General features: G+C 43.5%; 1 protein-coding gene across 2 annotated transcripts in view; it reads left to right on the top strand.

Moving 5' to 3' along the window:
* CAPN9 (calpain 9) overlaps positions 1–24,789 on the top strand; it is a 28,592-nt gene extending 3,803 nt beyond the window's left edge. Inside the window, exons 2-20 of one of the 2 annotated variants that reach the window (XM_009891130.1) lie at positions 1,066–1,135; positions 1,597–1,715; positions 2,334–2,467; positions 3,330–3,498; positions 4,995–5,078; positions 5,318–5,403; positions 7,075–7,152; positions 12,304–12,464; positions 13,167–13,324; positions 13,987–14,195; positions 14,813–14,849; positions 16,381–16,461; positions 17,014–17,071; positions 17,644–17,708; positions 20,081–20,149; positions 21,546–21,624; positions 22,294–22,410; positions 23,467–23,525; positions 24,357–24,789. In XM_009891130.1, the coding sequence (XP_009889432.1) occupies positions 1,066–1,135; positions 1,597–1,715; positions 2,334–2,467; positions 3,330–3,498; positions 4,995–5,078; positions 5,318–5,403; positions 7,075–7,152; positions 12,304–12,464; positions 13,167–13,324; positions 13,987–14,195; positions 14,813–14,849; positions 16,381–16,461; positions 17,014–17,071; positions 17,644–17,708; positions 20,081–20,149; positions 21,546–21,624; positions 22,294–22,410; positions 23,467–23,525; positions 24,357–24,383 (1,860 nt within the window). In that variant the 3' untranslated portion in view covers positions 24,384–24,789. The remainder of the gene's footprint in view (positions 1–1,065; positions 1,136–1,596; positions 1,716–2,333; positions 2,468–3,329; positions 3,499–4,994; positions 5,079–5,317; positions 5,404–7,074; positions 7,153–12,303; positions 12,465–13,166; positions 13,325–13,986; positions 14,196–14,812; positions 14,850–16,380; positions 16,462–17,013; positions 17,072–17,643; positions 17,709–20,080; positions 20,150–21,545; positions 21,625–22,293; positions 22,411–23,466; positions 23,526–24,356) is intronic. The other variant, XM_009891131.1, reaches the window with a different exon arrangement.
* The last annotated feature ends 313 nt before the right edge of the window (positions 24,790–25,102 follow it).

Here is a 25,102-nt window from a genome sequence, read left to right as displayed (position 1 = left end):
AGCGGTGGCCAGCACCAGATGCTTCAGCAATAAATGCAGAAATCTGAACAAAACTACCGATACCCTGCCGTGATGGCCTCACAAAATGCAATGCTATGAACCAGAAGCAACACAGTTTCCTTGTAGGCAAATGCAGGGATTAAATGACTGAATGTGTTCTTCTATTTTTCCCCCTTCTTTTTTTTTTTTTTTGTTTTTGCAAACTTCTGCCGCTTAGGCAGAAGGATCTGCTTCATGCCATAGGGTCTGCAATAACATACCAGAGCAGACTGATTAACTACAGATGTGTTCCTTTAGTAATATATTAGATACCCTCCTCCTCCCTTTTCTATTCAGTTCAATCATTTAAATTCAATTTACAGTTCATGGGAAAGGGGAGAAAAGAGGGGAATTCCTGCAACATTTATTGGTTTACCACTGTAATTTTTCTATCCAGCTGTGGTACTAGTAATTGAACTAAAACAATCAAATGAATGCTTGAGAATGCCACCATGAGCACCAGTCCCTCTGAGCACACAAGGGTGGGTAGTGTTAGCTCCTCCTGAAAACTAACTTGGTAAAACAAACAAGGCTGGAATCTACCTTTGTTGTTTGCTTATTTGAGGAGGAAATGGTCCCATGGTTGTCAGACACTGTGTGTTCCAGGTATTACCTGCAGATAAATGAAGGGCTTAATAGTGCATTTAAAGGTAAATTTCCACTTTTAGTTTTTCCAGCCACTGTGGAAAAACAAGCAAACCAACCTTTAGCCAGGGTTGTATCCTAACATTGAGACCAGGATGTGCTATGATACTTTAACATTTGCCTACAGATGAATAATGAATGCCATTTTTTTTAGCAGCCAACTAATTGCGAAAAATATAATAGGATAGCTGATTCTCTAATTGCTCTACACTACAATTAATTAGAAAAGATTCCCCACCTAGTTTTTTGTAGTGGCTACACTGCTGCAGGATAATATAGCTGATGTGGCACAGACTGTGCTGCACATCCGGGCTCAAAGTGGTGGTGATATTTTCCTGGCATGTTGTAAGTCATTTCTGTGTCTCTCTCCCACTTTCTCAGGACATTGTCAAAGAACCCAAGTTTATCCTTGGAGGAGCCACAAGAACTGACATTTGCCAAGGGGATCTTGGTGAGTGATTCCCCCTGGGTGGTTGCATTCATGCTTACACCCCGTGAGAGGCAGGAAAAGCCTCACACATGAGAGGATGTTATCCCTCCTGAATTGGCGGGAGCAGTGAAGCTGGAGGTACTGCCCATGCTCACCTTGTGTGCAGCCACCTCTTTGGTAGCACTCTCTCATCCATGCCGGGGACCATCTTGTTGAAGCAGGATTCAAAGTCAGGGCAGGATCCCCACGCAAGGGTACTGTGAGCCCAAGGGAGCCATTTGTCCACCAGCACCTCCGAACTGCAGCACTGTCTCTGCCCTAGCTAGGCAGGGACACGCTTCCTGGGGGCACACGGGCTGTCCTTTGGATTTCAGGAGTGGTGGCAGCTAACTGCCATAACACCTCCTCTGGCCCCTGCAGCACCTTCTTCTCCTCCTGAAGGGAAGAAAATCAGAGTTTTTCACCCCCTTCTCAATTCACAGGTGACTGCTGGCTATTAGCAGCCATAGCTTCTCTCACACTGAATGAAAAAACACTTGCAAGAGTGGTGCCATTGGATCAAAATTTTGGGCCGGACTATGCTGGAATATTTCACTTCCAGGTAAGATGAACATCTGGCATGGCACGAACAGATTTCTGAGCAGTTGGTCATTACATGACACGGTCTGTTTTGCAGTGGGGTTGCCAGTTATTGCAGAGGAGACATTGAAAAAACAGGGATTGCTGAGTTTACATTGTTGTTCATGTTTTGAAGAACAACCTAGAGGGCTATGTCAGCTTTCCACAGGCACACACAGAGCCACTTTTGCTCTGTGAAGAGATGTATGGCTTTAGAAACGATTTCACATTTTCCTGGGCTCACAAACCCCACTTAGGATATAAGGCCCTAAAGGAGTTGGACTGGGATCTGTAATACGTATGCACCTTAAAAGTGTCTTGTATCATGGGGTGACCACTTGTGTAGCTACATGGGTGACATTACCCAGACAAGGAGCTACAGTACAGCTCTACACTTTTAGTTTTAGTCTTTTCTTAAGATAGATTACCCTTCCTGCAGAGCAGCTTAACATGGTATAGTGGGAATGAACAATATACCTATGACTTCTAATCAAGCTTATGATTGTCACTAACTTACAATTAGAAGCACTGGGACAACAGAGTCCTATACTCAGGAAATTACATGCTGTCAGCAAACTCATGCCCCATCATTTCTAAATAGTTTTGGCAGCACAATGAGTGGCTGGATGTAGTGATTGATGACCAATTACCCACCTTCAAAGACCGGTTGGTTTTCCTGCACTCAGCTGAACGCAATGAATTTTGGAGTGCCTTACTAGAGAAAGCCTATGCCAAGTAAGTCACACTGTGCATACATGATTTGCTATTTGTACATACATTATTCACAATTTGTACATACATTATTCACAACTCAAGTGAATGGCTTCTATCCAGTATTTTTTGTTGTCAGTGGTGAGTTTTTTTGCATTTGCTGCTGCCCTGATCTAAAGATTATCTCTTGTGAGCTGGTCCAGCTTCCAGAACATCACTAGATAGAACCCTAGGTGATACCAGAAGAGTTGGATGGAAGCCTGAATCACAGAATGATAGGGGTTGGAAGGGACCTCTGGAGATTGTCTAGTCCAACCCCCTTGCCAGAGCAGGGTCACCTAGAGCGGGTTGCACAGGTGGTTTTTGAATGTCTCCAGAGTCAGAGACTCCACCACCTCTCTGGGCAGCCTATTCCAGTGCTCTGCCACCCTCAAAGTAAAGAAGTTCCTCCTCATGTTAAGATGGAACTTCCTATGTTCAAGTTTGTGCCCATTAACCTCTTTTCCTGTCACTGGGCACCACTGCTCACTGCCATTTGTGTCTCTGCCGAGACCTCCATTGATGGTTCTGGCTAGGCCTGTATTTTTAAATTACTTGGCAGGTGGCAGGCCACTCACTCACAGGGATATTCAGTCCTTGCCGACCTGACAACAGGCACTAAAGAAAGAAAAGCCCCAGGCTTTAAGGATATGGAGAAACTAATGACTTAATGCAATTAAGAAGGAAAGCAGAATGATCCCAATACTTCTCCCATATAACCTGGGTACATTCTGGGGTAATTCTTTTGGCTTCAGTGCCATTGATTCAATTTTATATGCATATGAGAAAGCTCTCAAACATGGGTATCTGTCTTCAAAGTTTTCAAAGCATGTCTCATGTTTTCCAGGCTGAACGGCAGCTACGAGGCTCTGAAAGGAGGCAGTACAATAGAAGCCATGGAGGATTTCACTGGGGGGGTAGGAGAAATGTATGAGGTTAAAAAGGCTCCTGACAATTTCTATGAAATCCTAGAGAAAGCTCTGAGAAGATGCTCAATGGTGGGCTGCTCTATTGATGTAAGTAAAAAATGGGATCTGAATGTCTCAGTTTAGTTTTGTGGTTAAAAAACCCTACTTTTTAAAGACAATTGAATCAATGACAAGTAGACAGATATGCAATTAACTCTGCAAATAACAGCTGTGAGCTGATAGATATGTAATATTATCAGTCCTTAGTGTAGTTGTTTAAAAGAAAAGATTCATCTCTTCTCAACAGGTGATGGCCACTGTATTTAAGGCAATAATGACACAAGTAGGAGCACTCAGTTAGAGTGAACTTTATTTGCTCACTTATTTTGTCACTTAACATTAAAATTGGTCATAGCTTTTTGAGGGCTTACTGGTTCTAGAGACTACAAAATGGGGTTTTTTTCAGCCCTGAATTCTGTAACAACACCTGTGGGGAGTTGGGGGACTCAAGACAATTTTCAGGATCAGTGTGTTTGTTTGTAAGCAGGGGCTGAAGTTTAGGGTATGTCAGGTTTATCTCTCCAGACACTGAGACCTCCAGCTTTCACAGAGAAAAGGTTGCTGGTGGGTGAAACCTGTGTAGTTTAGTTACTGTGTAGTAGTAGGTTACTTACACTGCTCTGCCAGCATGTCTGACCCAGGGTAAAAGGAGTCGCCCATGTGTCCTCGACTTTCTGGTGAGAAATGCCTGAGCTGCTCAACAGCAAGAGTGAAAACCTCGTTCTGTTCCTCGCTCACTGTGCTTAGCAGGAAAGGTGGTTCAGGAACGAATGTGTGCCAGGTTTCTCCGCCAGAATAAGCAGCTGGAGAAAAAGCTTGGGGTAGAAGGAGGGAGGCTTTCATTTGTCCTCTGGCCTAGAGCTTCATCGTTGAACATTTGACCGGGCTAAGGGAGGCCTGTTGTCTCAAACCCATTGCCTGACTGACTGAAAGTGGGGCTTTCCCACTAGCTCTCTCTTTAATTCAAGACTGTGCCCTCAACTTTGGGATTCATTTTTTTCTGATTTGAATTTCCCTTTCTCTCCTGATGAAGAGAGAGAGTCTTTGCTGCTTGCAAAGACTAATTAAGTATTTATTGAACTAGAGAGGGAGTGTGATACTCAGCTGGCTGATTGGACCTTTCACTGCCATCACTGCTCCATCAATGTCTTTTTACAAGAAATGAGACCATATTAACTTCTCATTTCAGTCTGAGAGCACCTTTTCCCATCCTTTAAACTGACACAAACTACATTTGAATGGGAGTTTAGATTGAGATCCTGGAAATGTAAATGATGTTGATACAAAATCACAGGGGCAGAGAAGGTATTTCAGCCTGGAATCACCTTATTTTCCCTCTGAGTGAACAGTGCTAAAAAAAATTAATTAAATCCTTTCTTTTCCTCAAAGGGCACCATTGCACCCTCACTGTTGCATCAAGCAGAAAGCCAATAGTACTTGTTAGCCACTGACCTCCCACCTGATGCTTGGAGGGACCAGGTGGCACCACTTGTGATCTCACTCCAAAGAGAGAGATTCACATTTTTTTTTTCCCTGTATTTCAGACCAGCAGTGCTGCCGAGACAGAAGCCAAAACTCCCTTTGGCCTTATAAAGGGCCATGCTTACTCCGTGACTGGCATCGATGAGGTACGTTCATCAGCACGGGGCAAAGAGAGACCTCGGGAAAAGATAAGGGAGTGTCCCCCAGCCTCAGGTGATGTGGGAGTCATCCTGGGAAAGTTATCCAAATTCTCATCCATCTTTCCCTCCCACGTCTCCTGTACCTTTTGCCCAGCTGTTACAGCAGCTTGCCCAGGCTTTGCATGCTGGAGACCTGCTTCCTACCTACTGACACTTGGTATTTTCTCTATTTCCTTCTTCCCCAGGTGAACTATCGGGGCCTGCAAGTGCAACTCATAAGGATAAGGAACCCCTGGGGACAGGTCGAGTGGAACGGCCCTTGGAGTGACAAGTGCGTGCACTGTCCCATATACCCTGGTCTCGCAAAGGCCAAATCTCAGCTGCTACTCCACAGCTAGCTTTCTGCAGCCCCAGCTATTCCATGGAAATTAAATCAAGAGTTAATACATGCCTAACAGTATTACTGTCATACTACATGTCACCCTCAGTATTTTCAACACTACTCACTTAAGGGGACACTGTCAAGGTTGTTTAGCCCCCAAAATCTAGCATTAGCAAAAATCATGCATTAATATAAATGGGCTAAGTTAATTTTAAGACACTCTCTATTGGAAAAATTATAGATTTGGAGTGATTTTTTATTTTTATTTTTCTGTAAGCCTGTTGTTGTAGTACTTGCAACACAACATCCATACTTTGTCGCACTGCAGATAAGCTGAAAACAGATACTGTATTACCCCATCTAAGTACCTGCTGAAGCTGAGGAAGGGCACAAAAACACAAGATTGGTCTGAAAACCAATTTGTTTTTACTACCAAAGGAAAAAGAAGTGTAAAATAAAAAAAAAATAATTATATAGTAAAAACCAAAACTATATTCCCCACACACACACACACTTTTCAATACAATTTTGCACATATGCACGGCTTAATTTTTGTTTCACTTTATTCTGCCAAATTTTTCTTCTTGACACAGATGTAGAGGAGAGCAGCCATAACTTGTCTGGCCCTTTAAAACTATTGAGCCATGTAGTCACCTGTAGGACTACCTTGAATGTCCCTGTCCTTAACATGAGTCAGAAATAAATGAAATATTTTCACTTCAGCTCAGATCCTTTGTTAACTTGAAAAAGAAAAATGTGGGTAATTGAAGTGTATAATGAGTGATTAAATCTCAAAAATATTGAGACGTTAAGAACAGGACAGGCCTCTGGCAATTCAGGTTCTTTATTGAAAAGAACTCTGATTCTGCACTTGGGAGATTTTCTAGAAGTCAAGATGCATAGGGGCTCGCAGGTCAACACAGGAACCTGTATTAACATTTTGCAGTGGTTTCTAGAATTAAAAACCTCAACACAAGGTGCCTGCTAGTCCCTGTTTAGTGTGTCAGATTGGAAATGCAGTAGAGAATTTCCAGTTTTTCCAAAAAGCTTTAGAGGGTTTTTTAACAGCAGGAGCTGTTGGGGTGAATGAAAAAGGGAGGTGAAGACTTGGAACCCCAGTTATTTCAGCAAATCTCTCTGTACAGCACAAGGAGCCTATCTGGTTCCCATTGACTCAATTTTGAGGAAATGCCTGGCCTTAAATTACTGACAAACCTAAAAGAAGAAATGGTGCTACAGACGGATAACAGATTTAAGGGAGGATGTGACTTGCTAAAATCTTGAGGTTTACTGACAGCCCTATCATACCCAACTCCAACACCTGACAGTAACCGCAACTCTGAGTGCAGGGAATGTCTCATACAGGACGACCCTGGAGAAGCTTTGGGATCTTTGGCCCTGTCCTGTTTCCAGCTGCATTATTTGGGCCCCTGCCGCCATGTGAAGTGGCAGCAGGGTTCAGGAAACCTCTTAAAAGAATCTGTGTTTGTATGTGTTGCTCAGGTAAAACACATCTGGAAGAAGAAGAACAGCCTGCTGCTGTGTCCAACCAGTCATTCTGAGCCAGGGAAAATGAATTGCCATATACTCACAGTAAAGCTTGGGTTTGTTTTCTTGCAGCTCTCCAGAGTGGCATTTGGTCAGCCCATCGGAACAGAAACGCCTATCTCAGGCAGCGCTGGATGATGGAGAGTTCTGGTAAGGCACAGGATTTTAAAGTGTGTGGCTCTACTCAGAAATCAAGGTGCAAGTGGCCAAAATGAGTGATAAAGGAGAAGTCTCTGAATGAGGAAATGCTCAATTTGCTCCTAGGAGAGCACAGGTAGAATGCTCACTCAGTTTTTGGTGTGTTTCATGTATGCACATGTCTATTTTAATAACAAAACCTTTTTCAAAGTCAGCTTAGTTAATGGCATTAGCATGTTTCAAATTCTGTGTATCTGCCATGAATGTAACACCCTTTAAACCCTTACCACGAACAAAAAAACAAAGGCAGGCTCTCCAGAAGAGAGCATTGTATTGCACTGTATTACCCGTGAAGTGCCTTCAGGGTTGATGCTAGGCATACACGGGAAGGGAAGGGAGTCCTGAGAAGCAATCGTACTTGTTACAGAAAGTAAAAGAACACCAAGATATGTGTGAAATGATGGAAAGGTTTAAGAAAAGAGGAAATGAAATGGAAAAAAAAAAAGTGGTGCAAATTGCTTTAGAAGTGTGAAGTGTTCTTTGTGCCAAATTCACGATCTCAGACCGAGCAGATGGCTGACTTGCACATGATCCCCCCCCTGTATCAACCATGCTGTGCGCTACTGACAATGTGTCTGACCACATTTTCCAGGGCCATATGCTCACCTCTTTTACACAGAGGTAAACCAAGAGAGGTATGCAGTGGGGCTATTTCAGATTTTTCCTGCAAGTTAAACCTGCAAGTTCAACTTTAGGCCCGAAAAGTGATTTGAAATAGACAATGCAGCATGTTAGGTCAAATGAAATGATTTATCCCAGACTTTGATATCTCTAGAGGGAAGCAGGTCTAGTGGCTTAAGTATTACTTAAGTATTTTTACGTAGGATATTTTGAGTTATTTTGTTATTGACATTGCAAATGCAGCAGGGCATTTCCAGTTTTTCCCAAAAACTTTTGCGTTTTGGTTTTTTTGGGTCCTTTTTTGACCTGGCTACATCTGGAGCTTATGGGGTGAATGAAAAGGAGGCAAAGACTTCAGCTGGAACGCAAGTAACTTCAGCGAGTCTCTCGTTACAGAACATGACTTAAAGCCTGACTGTGTAATGGAGGTACAAATGTGCAAATAAGCATCCAATGAGCAATGAAATTCATGAAAAAGTCATCTGTCCAACAGAGATAAGCTGATAGTTAAATAAATCCTTGGAAGGCCAATAAAAATTAATGAGGTTTAGCATACACAGAGGAATGCTGGCCTTCCTCATCCAGCATCTCAGCCATTCAGAGCAGAAACAAAACCCATTGGGACTGAAATTTTTGCTGAAGGGGTTAAGTGGACAAAAATCATATGCATAAGATAAGAAATGCTTCCAAAACCAGTCAGGCAAGTTTGATACCAGTGAAACCCTCCACCCAGTCCATCAGACTTACTTTTCCTAATGCCTTTTGACTTGTGTGTATTTCTCTAAGGGATGTTTGCCCTTTGACCCGTCTAAGCTACACCTTGATGGTTTCCCCATCAGGCTTCACATACAGACTTTGCATGAGCAATGAATATGATGTATCCCTAAAGACATTAAAATGGTCAGGTGAGGAAAAAGATGAACATAGCCGCTTCTCTCCAGCTTTCAGTTTGCCCCTTCTGCGGTCCTTGCTGATGCAGTTTAGCTGAGGAGGTGGACACTGAGCTGTGTTGAGCAGCTGAGGACTTTCAGCCAGTTTATTCATCACCCTTGTTGGTGACTTATCACAGAATCATAGAATGGTTTAGGTTGGAAGGGACCTTGAAGATCATCAAGTTCCAACCCCCCTGCCATGCGCAGGGACACTTCCCACTAGACCAGGTCACTCAAAGCCCCATCCAGCCTAGTCCTTTACACTTCCAGGGATGGGGCCTCCACAACCTCTCTGGACAACCTGTTCCAGTGCCTCACCACCCTCACAGTGAAAAATTTCTTCCTAATATCTAATCTAAATCTACCCTCTTCTAGCTTGAAGCCATTACCCCTGTCCTATTACTACATACCCTTGTAAAAAGTCCTTCTCCATCTTTCTTGTAGGCCCCATTCAGATACTGGAAGACCGCTGTAAGGTCTCCCCAGAACCTTGTCTTCTCCAGGCTGAACAACCTCGTCACCTTCAGCCTGTCTTCATAGGAGAGGTGCTCCAACCCTGTGATCATCTTCGCAGTCCTCCTCTGGACCCGCTCCAGCAGGTCCACATCCTTCTTGTGCTGAGGACTCCAAAGCTTGATGGAGTACTCACCCGAGCAGAGTAGAGGGGGAGAATCACCTCCCTCAACCTGCTGGCCACACTTCTTTTGATGCAGCCCAGGATACGGTTGGCTTTCTGGGCTGCAAGTGCACATTGCCAGCTCATGTTGAGCTTCTCATCCATCAACACCCCCAAGTCCTTCTCCTCAGGGCTGCTCTCAATCCATTCTCCACCTAGTCTGTATTTGTGCTTGGAATTGCCCCAGTTGCCCTGACTTGACTTGTCTCCCTGGAACGCTGAGGTAATCCTTATGAGATGCTTTGAAACCTGCTGCTAGAAATACTAAGTAGCAAAGTAATGAGGTCCTCAAGAGTTCGAAACATGTTCTTTGTGATGTACATTATCTTTGGGCTTAGCAAATGACATAAGGTGCAATGGGGGTCTTGTTAACCGCAACTGGTTTCTACTGAAGTAGACTTAATAGTAAGTTTGTCAGTTAGCGAGCTTTTTGTATATAATTCCTTAATGTGTCTGGAAGCTGAAAGTGAGCCCAGGAAACCTACTATGCACTCATGAACAACTTCTGTAACTGTGCTACAGGCTTTGGACCCAGCTTATTCCATGTGCTGACTGCACACAGAGCAATGGCCATTTCTCCTACACAGGCTCATTTGTTACATGAAAGAGAAGAAGAGGAAGAAGAAATATACCTGTTCATTCTCATGTATTTTGTTAGATTTCATCCTAGGGGGAACAGGAAGGCTGGGAGAAAGGGTAGTGCATGGAGCAAAATTAGGTCAAAAACTACGGAACATTTAAAGCAAGATATGCGTCATATCATCAGAGTGTCTTCAGTCAATGCAAAAAGGCAGCGTAGCCGTAGAGGACTACACGGGATAAGGCAGCACAGGTGGGAAACGTGGTCTGATAAGAAATTTTGTCCCTTTTGTTCTTTGGGTTTGTGAGGACTGAAGAAAATCTTCATGGTAACATGTTAAGGGCCTGCTGACTTCATTAAACACCCCAAGATATTTTGGCTACATATTAGCAGTTAAGATCAGTCTTGTCGAGGGCATACAAGACGGTGCTTCTACTAGACGTGAAGAAGATATCCTGCTGTTGACTAAGAAATCAGCTTCTCACTCACCCTAGTCCCTTCCCTCCTAATACCAGAGGCTCAGAGTCTTCTCTTGCCTTCACCAGTACAAATCCAGGACAGCCCTACGGCAGACAAAACAGGTGTTTTACCTCTTAGGAGCCAAACTGATCTATACAGTGCAACTTCTTAATCTGCTTTGCAGCATGTTTCCAAAGAGCCCAGAACTGTGTTGCGTGGCCAGGAAACTGAGTCACTAAGAGACATATTTTGCTATGCTACCCCCTCTCTAGTGCACTGAGCATCAAAATGAGAATTAGCAGTGCCTAGGGCTAGCAATACATGGGAAGAGCCAACAAGAAAGAGGACAGAGCTCAGGAAAGCAAACCCTGCTGTTTCTTCCCACACTAAAACCAAGTTGTAAAATGGCCCATAGCGAGTGTAAATTAACACCACCACAGACATCTACTTCTGATGCAGGAGAAAAGTGGATCTACCTGTGTCCAGTGAGCTACACTAAGGGCTAGCTGGGTCCTATCTGCCACTACTGCAGATAAGCATGTGGTCTCAGAGAGCTTTTATTCTCCTACTACTCCATTTTGTTGTTACGCATCAGCCACTGGAGGAAAAGTGTAGTCATAGAAGTTCATGTTAGGGAGGAGACAGCAATTCAGAGCAGAGGGCACATCAGGATGCTAAAGGCCTAACACCTCTCCCCACTTTACAGAGGGAGGTTCAGCCTACCAAGGCTACCCTCAGCCTTAGGACATATGGACCTCCTGTCCTTGCAAGCTGTTGTTTCTTAAGAGAGCTTCCCTGCTCTGTTCCCTTTGCCCAGGGCTGTGTACCATGCCCAAATGGATGCCTGACTCCAGCTGTCCCTTCTCTTGGCTCTTTGCTCAGTCCTGAACACTAGACTCCTTGGCCACAGGTCTGTTGGTATCTTTTTGCCCTTTTACTTGCTAGATAAAATCACATGGATTATCTGCTTCGCAGCATGCTGAGCAGGCTAAGTTCAACCAGCCCAGCCCAGTAACTGAAAAGCATCCATATTGTGGTATTTGTTTCCTTCTTCCCATGGTGATGTATATGTGTTCACCTTGTACATAAAACCAGACATAGTGCAATCTACATGACACAGTAGCAGGCACCAACGTTCATACCACCTTCAAGGGCAGGTTGGATCACTAGTCAAATCCAAACACACCTTTTGTCCCTAATATTTGGCGTATGTTTTTGCATGGTGCCCGACACCCGTAAAGGAGGGTAGTCTAGGCACCTTAGCAGAGGCCCAAATGTGACTTCCACTGCAGTGCAGACAGGCTAGTCATACCATGGCTTGGCTAATCCGTCACCACGTTTCCCTTGTAGTGCTGTCATGCAGCTGACATTGAACACAAAGCTGATTTGTAGGCAGACTTGGCTCCTGCACAGATGCCTGCACAGGTGCCTGCCATCCTTTGGTTGGCTCTCCGGAAATATAGATGCAGACATTAAAGCCAGGATGATGTTGGTGAAATACCTCTTTCCACAGTAGGTTTTGTGCCAGTGTTACTTCTTTTCATCTTATACTCAGCTGTAACTGAATAAAATCAACGGAGTTATAGTGTAAAAAGAAAGGTATAACAGCTGCCAGAATCAGACACAGACAATAGGGTTGTCTGTGTTTTACACCACAGTGAGTAAGAGCTAGCTTCTCCCCTGGTGTACATTGGCATATCTCCACGGTCACGGAGATTATTAAGATCCACACAAGTTGGTGATCTGTCCCCGGGACGCTGGGGAGTAAGTACTTCCGCTGAGCATCCTTCACTGCAGTGAATTACTGCCTGTTCCTTCCCATGCCTTTTGCTCAGGATGAAATTTGAAGACTTCAAAGTGCATTTTGACAAGGTTGAGATCTGCAACCTGACTCCAGATGCCCTGGAAGACAGTGCTGCCCACAAGTGGGAGGTGACCATCCACCAGGGGAGCTGGGTCCGGGGATCCACTGCAGGAGGATGCCGAAATTTTCTAGGTAAATAGATACCGCTTTGAAAATGAGAAACAGGCACTGAAATCCCTACCCACCCTCAGCCAGCTCTCCTGTTGCCCCTTAGCCACAAATGTGGGTACGGGCCAGACCAGCTGAGTCTCAGCTAGCAGGAACCAGCCAAAGGGACAAATGTTCATATGGTCCCACTTGAGACTTTGTGGTAAAAGAGCTGCTTTCTTTGCTCTCAAGTTTGTTGGATCTGATTTGCCCCTCATTTATATTTGCATGAGCAGGACTAGCTCCAAATAAGTCACTTAAACTGCAGCAGTAAGTGTAAAATGAGACAAAAATCCAGGTCAGCCAGCCTGTTTATGTGGCTCTGAAGCAGCATCATGGATCTGAACTGTGTTACTCCAGACTGGCACCAGCACTATGGGATCATTGTAGCTACATAGTTTTAACAAAATCCCATCTGACAACTTTATTTAAACCATGGTAACTTAATAAAATATCAGGCCTAAAATCTTTTCTACACCTAGTTCCATGAGGACTTTGGGATTTGGCTTATTTTCTGCAGAGCTGAATGGAAAGAAGCATGACAGCTAATGGAAAACTAAATTTGAGCAAAACCTCATCTTAATTGTCCTTTTTGTCGTCTTCTTTTTTTTTTTTTTTTGTAGTATTAGTAGTGGTGATGTTATTATTCTGAGGCAAGAAATTCTCTGGTATTCTTTACATTGGCAGAGACTTTCTGGACGAATCCACAAATCAAGCTGCATTTGACAGAGAAAGATGATGGGCAAGATGACTGCACGTTCATAGCAGCATTGATGCAAAAGGATCGCCGTAAACTCAAGAAGCTTGGCGCTGAAATGCTAACCATTGGCTACTCTATTTATGAGGTACTCTATTGCTTTTACAGCACAGTAGCCGCACTGTCAGTATTAACATCCTTCTCTTGGTTTGTACTCCTGCCAGTCACCATGTATTTTTAGGGCCCTTGCTCTTAAAATAATCTTCTCAGTTACATCAAGACCCACAGAGAATTTTGACTTGGTTAGGTTGGAGTCCTCTCAGAGGAGGATTTAGGAGTCCCTATGGAGCCATGGGTTCCCAGGATAGACTCCTCGGCCCCATGATTCTGTCATCCCCTGCCTGGTTCCCAGAGGGGGGATGTTGTTTCTTTTGAGTCTCTTGGGGCTCGTGACACACGGGGGTGTCTGTCCCTGAGTGAGGTTGGGACTGGCAAATCTGTTGTCACTGCTCTGTGACACCCTGCCTGGGATGGTGATATTCAATGGCAGGGAATGTTTAAGCAGGAAAACAATGTCCCAGCATCCTCTTAGACTGCCTTCTGGGTGGGAAAGGACCACTGGTAACGAGTTCTTGCCATAAGGTGGGAGCTAGGTTGCTGCAAGCCCCTGAGTGAAGGGATGAGATTCAGGGTCACGGCCAGGGGACAGGCATGTGCCAGGCAAAGTTTGACTTCGTGATTGGGAAGGGGGCAAGGATGACCCCCAGCACACCACAGACAGTGCAGCACTGCCTTCATTTCTGTCCCTAGAGCCCTGGAAGAGATGGACACTTGGGCAAAGACTTCTTCAGATACCACCCCTCCAAGGCCAGGAGCAAAACCTACATAAATTTAAGGGAAGTATCCAACCGATTCAAGCTGCCACCGGGTGACTATATTCTTGTTCCGACCACATTTGAGCCACACCAAGAGGCAGATTTCTGCCTAAGGATTTTCTCTGAGAAGAAGGCCATCACTGAGTAAGTCAGCAGTGAGTCCCAGGCCCTCCAGTGCTCGCCCACGTGTGGGGCCAGTGGCTGCCTTGGGAGGGTCTGGCTGCTTGGTGCCCAGCCTTATGGCAGAGCCTTAGCATGGGAAGCTCCTGGTATTTTTTTTGCATTTGACCATCTTTGCTAAACCTGACGTTTTTGGAGAGGGGTTTAGGAGGTGGGGAAATAGGGCTTGCCATGGTGAATCCTCCAGAAGCTTGACAAAGAAGGTTTGCTAGCTTGATACTTTTCAGTAATCTGTGAGTACAGCAGTGTTTGTTTCCTCTCAAAGTTTGTCCAAATGAAAATTTTATTTTTAAAAGGGGGTAATGGGGAAAAAGTTTATGCACAATGATTAAGGAATGAGAGTAATTCTTTAGCAGAGAGCATGTACAACTGTGCCCTCCCTGAGTCCTGCTTAGAGTCTGGTTTAAGGGCTTATACAACAGTGCAAAAATCTGATTGTCTTATGAATTTTACCTAAATGTAACCTGTTCAGTAAAAAATAGAGTTTTATCATTCACCTCTGGAAAATGTAATGAGCAAGCTTCCACTCCAAGCAGATGTTGAATATTTTCAGATACTGAATAAGGTTGTCTTTTCTCCAGGGATCTGGATGAAAACGTTGCTATTGATCTCCCTGAGGTAAGTCTACAGAGTTAAAATAGCAAGAGAATAACTCAGCAGAAGCCAGCACACACTGCTTTTACTGTCTTTGGCTAAAACACGTTCATTTCACAGGAATGTTACACAATTGCCAGCTTTGTGTTTGTGACTGAAACAGTCAGTTCTGCTGAATATGGTAAAAGAGCTGTAAAAATCGAAATCATAATCCTTATGCTTCTGCATCATCTCTAAGGCAGTCAGTGTCAGCCAGCACCGGAGGCGGGTATCAGCCACCACGGGTGTGCTTTTAGCACACCCGTTAACATCAGGGAGGCACATGGCCATTCACATCTTTTAAAACTCTATTAATTATGAAAAAATAAGAGGCAAGAGAATGTCCACAGACCTACATTCATTTAGCATAAAAATATCATTATTTTACTTATCCATATCTGCAGGGCTGGATAGGGAATGCTTGATATGTAAGTGTGTCTACTCAAATGATTAAATTCTTTTTGTTTCTGAATGGCCTGGTCTACCCGCTGAGCACTAATTGCAGCTGAGTCTGAGTCAGCCCCTGTTTAAGTGTATCCCTGCAAATAAGCCATTAATTGTGGTGTGCCTTCCCATGGAAACAAGCTAAGCCAAGATCGCATGTGTCCGTCTTTAGTAAAACTCTCCTCCAGGGACCAGCTAACAAGTGTGTCTCCATTTCTGGGATCCCAGGGCCATGTTCAGTAGCAAAGTAAATCTGTTTACCTGTCCCGGTATCATTAAGGGACTGCATCCAAACTTGAGCAGAGGGAAGTGAGGAACATACATATGGTGAAAAACGTGTAAGTGGCCAAGCAGCATCACCCAGGCCACTCTGGTGACAGTACACTAAATAGCACCCATGTTGTATCTTCTGTGGGCGGAGAAAACAAAGCCCAGTACTTTGCTTCCTGTGCTGTGCTGTTGCCTTCTTTTCCCCCATTTTTTTGGCCCAAGAACTGCTCTCTCTTCACATGGTCACCCCCACTATATCAGTGGTTCTACACTATCGCATCTCGCTGCTCCTCAGCGTAGACTGAAGCCTGGACTCTACAACCCTGTGACTGCACTGAGGCACCTAGCCAGCAGCCGTCTGAAGGTGCTTCCAGGCTGAGGATGGCTCTGGGTAATGTGCCAAAGTGCAGCCACCTCTGGCTGGTGCTCTCAAGAGTGGTGAAAGGTCCCTGGATGATGCCTCTGGAAAGAGCTCAGTAGAACTGTCGCTGTTCAAGGACCAAGGAAGCAGACTGGTGCAGGGGTAGGATGAAAGGAGAGGTGTTTTCCAGGATGGATGGTCTTGGTTTTGAGACAGCCAAGGCAATGGCATGCCACACAATTGCCCAGGCAAAGGAAATGGGGGCTGAGGATCCCTTCAGGCAGCTAGGTGGTTGAGAGGCCTCAGGTCTAATGATGTTTAGGAGCACGTGTACCCTTGCATTAAGATGTACTATGGTACCCTGATGCACAGAGGGGCTGCGTGCAGGAGAAATCTCAAGTTTTACAATTCTTATAATGACTTGTGTGGTTGATGTTGCAGCCTCCAAACCCAACCCCAAGCCCACAAGAAACTGAAGAAGAAAAACAGTTCCGGGCACTGTTTGAGCAGATTTCAGGAACGGTGAGTGCAAAACCCGTGTGGGCCATAGCAAGATGTAGAAAGAGGGGAGACACTTCTGCTCCCACTCAGGGCCAGGTGAAACAAAAATTACGTGTTTTGGGAGGAATATGCTTAGTTGTAGTGTGTTGTTTGGGCACCAGATGTCACCATGCCTTATGTCTACATGGAGAAGGGTGTAGTCCCTGGTGAGCAAGCAGGAGGACCAAAACTAGAACTCAAGCTCTGAGGGACCCTACCTGGTTCAGTGTCCATCTGCAGTTTATTTTTCTTTGAATCAATGGTTCCTGCTTGAGACCTCTTCCTGATTGACATCTCCTCCTGCTTGAGATCTCCTTCAGACAGCCTTATGCACAGCAACACTCCTGTATTTTGCCAGCCCTTTAGTTTTTAGCCTTTTCTAGGTTTTGTATGGTTCTCTTTTCCTGAGTTGCAATATACAGATGGGTGATGTTTGTGTTTTCTGAGGTTTTTGGTGTGTGTGATTACAAAAACATACAAGTAACAGATTTTGCACTGTTGTTTGTTGGGTTTTTGTTTGTTTTTTTAATTTAGGACATGGAAATAGCTGCAGAAGAGCTCGAATATGTTCTGAATGCTGTATTAAAAAAAAGTAAGTGCCTATAAAGTTGAAGTTAAGGGCTGTACAGAATTTTATAAAAGCTGCCATTTAATTCACTTACAGATGATAGAAAAATAAAGGCTGTGTTATGACTCCTGCCTGGTGTCCTCCAGCCAGCCATGGCAGAGCCAGGAAAACATCTGGTCCATGATCTAACCCCAAACTTGCCCTGCCTCCATCACAATCCAGGTCAGCTCAGTGTGGCCACGTCTCCATTGTACTATTGCTCTGCTGTGGAGAGACAGGCACTGGGCGGGGACTTGTAAGACCTGGACATAGCTCATGACTGTTACAGGCTCTTTGTAAAATGGGAAATCTGTTGCTTTCTGAACCTCATCTCCTGATTTATGAAAGAAGGATGGTGTTTCCTGTCATGTCTTTAGTAAATACCTGCTCTGTCTAGACTGTGACTTCTCTGTAGTCTTCATCTTCCTGTGTACAGATCCTCCCACAATGATAACTAATAACCAGCTATCTTTGCTTATGAAATCTTATTTTCTACTTTCAGTTTCTAAAAGGTAGATTTGCCCAATGACTTCTTTCTTATTATTGACCTTTTTCAGCAAAGAACATCAAATTCAAGAACTTAAGTCTCATTTCATGCAGAAATATCATTTCTCTTATGGATGTATCCTTTCAAAAGAAGTGCTTGTGAGGCTAAATGAATACTGAATATAATTGCCTGTAGCATTACCTGTCATGGATACCAGATAGGGATGTGGTAATGTCATGGCAGAACACAACCCAAATTAAAAAGTTATGTGAAAGTTGATTCCTGATTTTTATTTTAGGAATTTAGGGTTAGGAGCTTCAAGACAGACCATTTTCTACTGCAGACTTGGAAGGAGATGCTTTAATGCTGAGCACCTATAAAAGTAAATCTCAAATTACTTCCATATAGAACAGTGCATTTTTCAAGCTGTGTTTTTTTCTTTTCAAGAAAAGTCTGTTTTCTGGAGGGGTAAATTCACCAGCCAGAGTTGTGCATGCAAGTTATGGGTCAGAAGTTAAGGATCAGCAGAGTGTTGAAAACTGGTGATATCAAAGCTGTGGGGTTTTTGACAACTGGATCAAAAGCTGGAAAATCTGATCTTTCAGCTAGATCCGGGAAGCAGACATGTGGACGAGAGTTTTCTGTCCAAATTTAGGCATTTGTGGTGTAGGTGGCTACATCTAAGCTAGCTTTCTAGACTTCCTTTGTAGTCAGTGAAGATAGTGTAATTATACTTGTTCTGGATGCACCTAACTGTGAGGGATGCTATATGACTGCTCAGACATTAGGTGAGATGAATCATGGCCCTGGTACTTCCCCACCAGGTTAGTCCTTTGCAACGTTCTGGTGCCTGTTGAGTTTGCTTAGCATGGTTTCTCCTCAGGTGGAGCTCTTTTTTGCAGTATGCTTTCCTGATAGACAATTTTGTTACACATGAGACAAAATAGATACAGTCCTGACGAAGGAAGTGTCTAACATTTGGTTTATGTCTTGCTTGTTCATCTGAGAAGTTCTTGTCTTTTGCTTTTGTTGCTCCAGTCCATGACAGAGGTAACATCCTCTCAAACATTTCTAACAGAAAACCAAAACAGGCAAAATTTTATCCTGTTAAAGGTATGTCCATAATGTTAAAATTCAGTGCAGATCAGTCACCATGCATATGCAATAAGAAACAGGGGACCAGTCCTAAACTTCCTCCCTTGAATACCAAGCTTCTGTAGGGAGCTGGTCCATGTTCACATCTCATCCTTACATGGTATTGGGACAGAGCCAGGGGCTGCACGTAACCCAGGAGCATGGCAGCAGTCCTATGTTTACTATTTAGGATATAACTAAATAGTTTCCATGATTTGCAATGCTTCCAAGCAAATTTCTGCATAGTTTTGAATAAATGGGGAGACATCTCTTCATCTGCTTTGGAAGCACAAGGAACGCAGACACAACCATCACACTCTGGACATGGTATTTGGAGCACAATGGAGGAGCAAAATGACATGAATAGGAACCCGAGTCAATGCTGGCAGAGTCCCCTCCATGTCATGTGGTATGAAATTTTCTGGCTACAGTCACCATGCAATGGCACAGAGTGGGGGCAGTGTTCTACGTGACCCCAGGAAGAAGAACCTGGCTGGGTAAAAAGTCTTTGCAGGAGTGATAACATCCCTGGGATCTGTGGGTGCCCTCAATAATGCCACCAGTATAGGTGCTTAAATAACAGCAGGCATTAGCTAGACCCTGCTTGGCACATTTTAACACTTGTGGATGCTCGCTGAGCTAGTGTCCATCTGAGCAAGGGCTTTGTCCTGACAAGTAAGATGGAAAGGGGAAGGGGAATGGATGGTTGGAAAAAGAATGGGCCCATTCCCTGTTCAGCATTTCCGAGCAAGTGCCCCATCCTGCAAGTGAGCTGTGCTTGGATGACATCAGTAAATCAGTAAAATAAGTATTAAGACTCTCATGCGTCAGGCAGAGGGAAGGCCAGGCAGATCTAATCCCTGCCACTCAGAACTGCTCTACAGACATTTTTTTTCAGACCATAAGGGCCAGATTTTGCCAGTCTCACCCCTCAACTCCCATTAATTTTTGTTTGAGCCATTGCAACAGACCCTGGTCTCTAGATAAAAATACTGAATAGCACATTGGTTGACTAACTCCTTCAAGTACAGTAGGAATTTGTTTTAATCAGGTCATAATTCTCTGAATCATTTATATCCCATTTACATCCAAAGCTGTTCTTGCCTCAGAACAATCTGTCTTTCTTTTTCCCATAGAGCCTGCATTGCTCAGCTGTGTTTTTATATCACATAATGTTCCCCAAGTGTCACAGCCACAGCCATGACTGTAACTGCTTGAGCTGCACCTCATGAGAAATCCCAGTATCGGTTTCAGAGGCACCTTAGGCTTTCCAGGCAACATAATGTTTTCTGCTTAAAGGAACAGCGCAGATAAATCCAGAGAGAATTTGGACCTTCATGTAAGAAATCCTTTTCCTTAATTCAGATTACCAGACCAGTGGCAATGGGAAACTGGAATTTAATGAGTTCAAAGTTTTCTGGGAAAAAATGAAGAAATGGATAGTAGGTGACATTATTCATTGTCTTTTTTTTCTCCATTTCATTAGCTATTTCCTGCATAGTTTATTTTGTATGCACAGACGAAAATGGAGACAGGAGTGTTTACAAGCCACGAATTTTAACTCAAAACAAATGTTTTAAAAGTATGGGGGCTTGTTTTGGATGGTCAAAGACATTCTTAGCTTTCCATGATGCTAAACCATAACGGTTTTCTGGAAATAACAGAGATTTTTGTAAGCACATCAACTATGTTTGGGATAAAGAATGCAATGGGCATTAATAAGGAAGCCAATCAAAATGAAACTTAAGGAGTTTCCATTACTGCTTGTTGTACAGAAGAAAGTGATGATTCATGACTAGTAGGAAACAATAATTTCCTAAGTCACTGCATTTCCATTATTGATCTCTCAGGAATCAACTATACTGAATCTGGGAAAGTGTTGATTCTAATTTTAAACACATTTCCCTGCCGTTGTATATGGCACTAGGAATAAGCAGGCTTGCATAATCAGGCCACAGACTCAATATTCAAATAAAGACATCATAATTGTTTCCTCATGGTCATTAATAGTTAGTTTCTTCTGAATTCATGCTTCACCGAAGCATTCCAAATACGCAGTTCTCTGCTTCTTGTCTATCCCATCAGAAATACCAAACACATTTTCTGGGTACTAATGTCATATCTCTTTCAACAAAAGATGCATTGTTTTTTAACAAGGGGGTTTAAAAAATCTTTGTATCCTATAGGAAGATTTCCACAAATATCTGATGGAAAATTTTAAGCTGAACATGATGACAACTCTAAATAACTCATATTCCAAGGGAGAATTGTGTTTGTCATCTCATTAAAAGGATTGAATTTAACTGCAGCTTAATAATTATTTAATATATAGGTCAAAATTCAAATTGTTTGTACCAGTTGTCTTGGTTTTACCACAAATGTGAATGTTTAGATCTTTTATACCTAGTAAGTCATAACTTTAACTCCATGTTAAACAATTTGCCTCTAGCCTTCAGGACTACAGAGAAAAACATAAAACAGGATTAAGAGAATGCCTCGGTTAAGAGTTAAAAAACATATAAAAATACACCCTTCCCAGATAAAAACACCTTTTAAAAAATCATGAATTTTTTTACGAAGAGCAGCTGTCTATTTTTGAATGCTTGGGTTTGGCAGTACTTGTTTACGTTTCACAACAACCTATTCATTTGACAAAGAGAACTGGGACCCAGATTTGCTCCTGTTACAAAATCAGACTGGATCTAGACCAAAGTCTTGTCAGCTTTCTTAAACACTTATGCTACACAGCTAGAGATAAACACCTTGCCTTTCTATGCCATATCTGTGTTCCCTTTCATATACAAATACTGAAATTTCCATGTGCTCCTTTCATAACAGAATATCTTTCTTCAATTTGACTTTGATAAGTCTGGCTCCATGTCCTCCTATGAGCTTCGCAGTGCTCTTAAAGCTGCAGGTAAGACAAGCACTGCCTTTTACCTGGGAAGCCTGTCAGGCTGTGGGTGAAGAGGTCTGCAACTGGTCGTGCAGGCTGACTGCCCCTGAACAGGGAGGAGAACTAAACCCCAGAGAGGACCTGGGCACCTAGGGGGAACATTGAGTGGACTGATTTTGCCCCAGCTATCCCCAACCCTGCAGGGCAGTCGTTCACAGCAATCATTACATTTTTGTTGAACTTTGTTAACTGAACAGGGCTGCACATGTGCAGGGTTAGACCCTGAAACAAACCACTTCAGAGTCCATCTCCACTCGAGGGTTGGAGGAACACTGAGTAAGCTGTTTGCAATGAAGAGCAGTCAGTACATTTGTATTGCATCACAAGTTATTTTTATTAAACCACCCAGTTTTGCAGAAAACCCTCCAAATTTCAAGGAGGCAGAATGGTCCCGCATACATCAAAAAGTGCATGGACTACAAACTGCAGTGACCGCAACATTTCTTGTTCAGAGTTCGTTATTCATTGCAAGCTGAAAGAACTTTGTGGTCAGATCTCTTTCTGGATGGATGTGTGCCAGAGAGTACTGTCCCATTAACTGGTTTTCAAGATTAGTTAGTAGAGATTTGCAGATTCCTCCCTGCCCTAAGAGGGTGCTCACTTTTCCTTTGTGTGTGTGTCTTTGGGAAGGATACCAACTCAACAACTACTTGCTGCAACTGATTGTCCTCCGATACTCTGACGAACAGTTCCAGATTGAATTTGACGATTTTCTGAACTGCTTAATTCGCTTAGAGAATGCAAGTCGTAAGTATCTTCTTCCTCAGAAATTTCTTCCCCTTTGAAAAAAAATGTTCCACTTTTGGCTGTCATTGAGCATATTGCACAATATCTGAGATCAAGTGTGTACATTGAACGGCTCACAAAAAGGAGCTGTGTTTAGCATTTGCTTTTAGGATGGCTTTTCTCCTGTGAAGTGAAAAATGTTCTGCTGCTAATGGAAAATTTCCCCGTGTGAATAGATCTTGCTTCATAAACTCTGCAGTAACATAGAGGGCATGTGATGAATGCTAGCAAAGTCCGTGTTATAGCCTTTCTTGTGGCTCGCCTATGAGCTTAATTTGGGACCACAGAATTTCAAGGTTCCAATATTGTTTATGCCTCATGCAAAGGGATAATTGGCAGGCACTTGGCCAGATATCTCCTCTACTTTTTACATAACCTGTCCACTTTTGGCTGAAGATACAGTTCCCTGTACCTTGAGGCACCCTAAGTCTCAGTTCATTTGTGCACAGGGTCTCTTGTTCCTGAGCAGAAGTAGTAGAGAAAGGTAAAATTGCTGGATAAATGCTGAAGTCATCATTAGTTAGTGTGACTCCAAATTCAAATCAAATGCAACTCACTCTATGAGAAGCAAAATCAACTTTCTTGAGTGATACTTTTTTGTTTTGTTCTTCTCTTTGCTTCCTGGTTCAACCTGTGGCAATAGAAGTATTAAACTACTGAGAGGGAAAAGTTAAATAAGATATATAAAGAAATGCAGATTGCTTGGCTTCATTTTGGAGAGTCATCCAAATCCCACTGTTTAGCACATCCAAGACACCCACTTCCAGTCAAGTCCTGAAGTGAGATTTGCACAAAGGCCTTAAGTCAGCAAGACATTTCCTCTTCTAAACCATTCTATGATTCTATGACTGCGTTTTATCGGAGCAGCTACCACCACCAAGCAATCCTAAGTGATCCATCTTTGCGCCAGGCGCTCCCTCTCCTTGGCACGGCCACCCATCGTTGTGGGTTGGGGAGCTCATATATGAATATGAATGAAGTGTATTTATAGCACCGGTGTCCTGTTTTTCATTTCAGGAGTATTCCAAGCACTGAGTGTGAAAAACAAGGAGTTCATTAACCTGAATATAGGCGAGGTATGAGCACAGCTTCATAAACATTGACAAAATGATGGGGCTTGTCTAGAGCTTTGTCCTGTTGTAAAAAAACGAGTATTTCTGCATAAGACTGCAGGTGACACCCATGTCCATGACAGTGCAGGGGACGTACCATAAATTTCAGCAGGGCTGGGATTTTAAAGTGCGTGCACTGATTACATCTCCTCTGCGCTATTTCCTTCATTCCTTGTCCTGTGGCATATTAACAGCTTCCCATCGACCTTTCTGCATTCTCTGCTTTTTCCTTCCTTGGGTGCCAGCTTACAATGGGGGAAGGGGGAAGCAGCAGACTGTGACGGGGCGTCTTTCACTCTCCCTGAATCGCCCAGGAGTTCACATCAGGCTTTCCTGTGTGTGTCCATCCTCTGCTTCTTGCACTGCTCAGGCCAGGCTTGTTATTTTCTTGTGCTCTTATTGCCTCCCTGTTGCACACATGAGCTGTTTCTCATTTTACACTAACCCAAAGCTTCCTGGGGCAAGGCACAATGAATTCCCTGGCACAACAAACATGGGAGCCTGTGTGGACTGCTGGGATGCAAGCAAAACCATTGCCATTATCGACATCTAGTGCTTGGAGAGCTCTGCCTCCTTCCCTGCAAACACAGAAGTAAACGCTGACTGAGGTCGCTCTTCCATGACAGGACATAAAAGCGTAGTGAGCAAAGGTCCTCTTCCCTGTATGGGGTCAATTCAGAGAAAGGCACTGCTTTTGAACATCTCTCTTTCATTGGGGAAAGGGAGGAGGAGGAAGAAGGGCCCAAAATAATTTATTGTAAATTACTGTAAAGTTGATCTTTCTTCCCATATTAGTTCATCAACCTGGCAATGAACATCTAAAGAAGTCTGACTTGGATGTCGGGAGTTTCTTGCGACATTGCTGCTGAGACTTCTGCCCAACAGCTGAAGTCCTCTTCACATGCAAACTTCAGCTTTCGTGCGGAGGAGCACACATGCTGCCCACCCTTTCTGGTCTCCAGCCCCATTGGGTTGTTGAGTTCAACAGTCGGGTCACATTTTGGTTTTATTTTTGGTAAAGCCTGCTACTGGATTTGTTACTGTAAGAGACATTTGGATGGAGCACACTTGCCTCAAGCAGACTGAAACTGATGTCCCTGAGTGACCACAGGCTCTTATGAAATAGGATTTTATTTAGTTTCAGTACAGTACATACCACAGTGATTAAAAGTCTTTATTGCTGCTTGGCTACAGATTACTGTAAGGTGCTTTTGAAAACATAAGGTTGAGTAAAAAAACTTTGTTCAGTTTGGAATTTACTTCCAGGCATGCTGTGCGGCTATGTGACAAGTTTCCTGCCATGGCCACATGAATCGCAGTCTAATGGACTGCGATCAAAGGAAGACTAGGGAATGTATGGATGAAAATTCATCCTTGAATATTTACGACAAAAGTCCCTGGTCCAGGCTTCCTCAGAAAGATGCTTAAGCTAAGGTCTGACATTCACCAAAGATTTAATTCAGAGAAAAATTGTTGCATCTCACCTTCCCTTAGTTCTTCCTCTGCTACCAACAAAGTTTCTTTGTTACACGCTTCGCTCT

This window comes from Charadrius vociferus, unplaced genomic scaffold (genome assembly GCF_000708025.1).
Source record: "Charadrius vociferus isolate BGI_N301 unplaced genomic scaffold, ASM70802v2 scaffold78, whole genome shotgun sequence".
NCBI classification, from domain to species: Eukaryota; Metazoa; Chordata; class Aves; order Charadriiformes; family Charadriidae; genus Charadrius; species Charadrius vociferus.
This window is presented reverse-complemented; position numbering and strand designations above follow the sequence as displayed.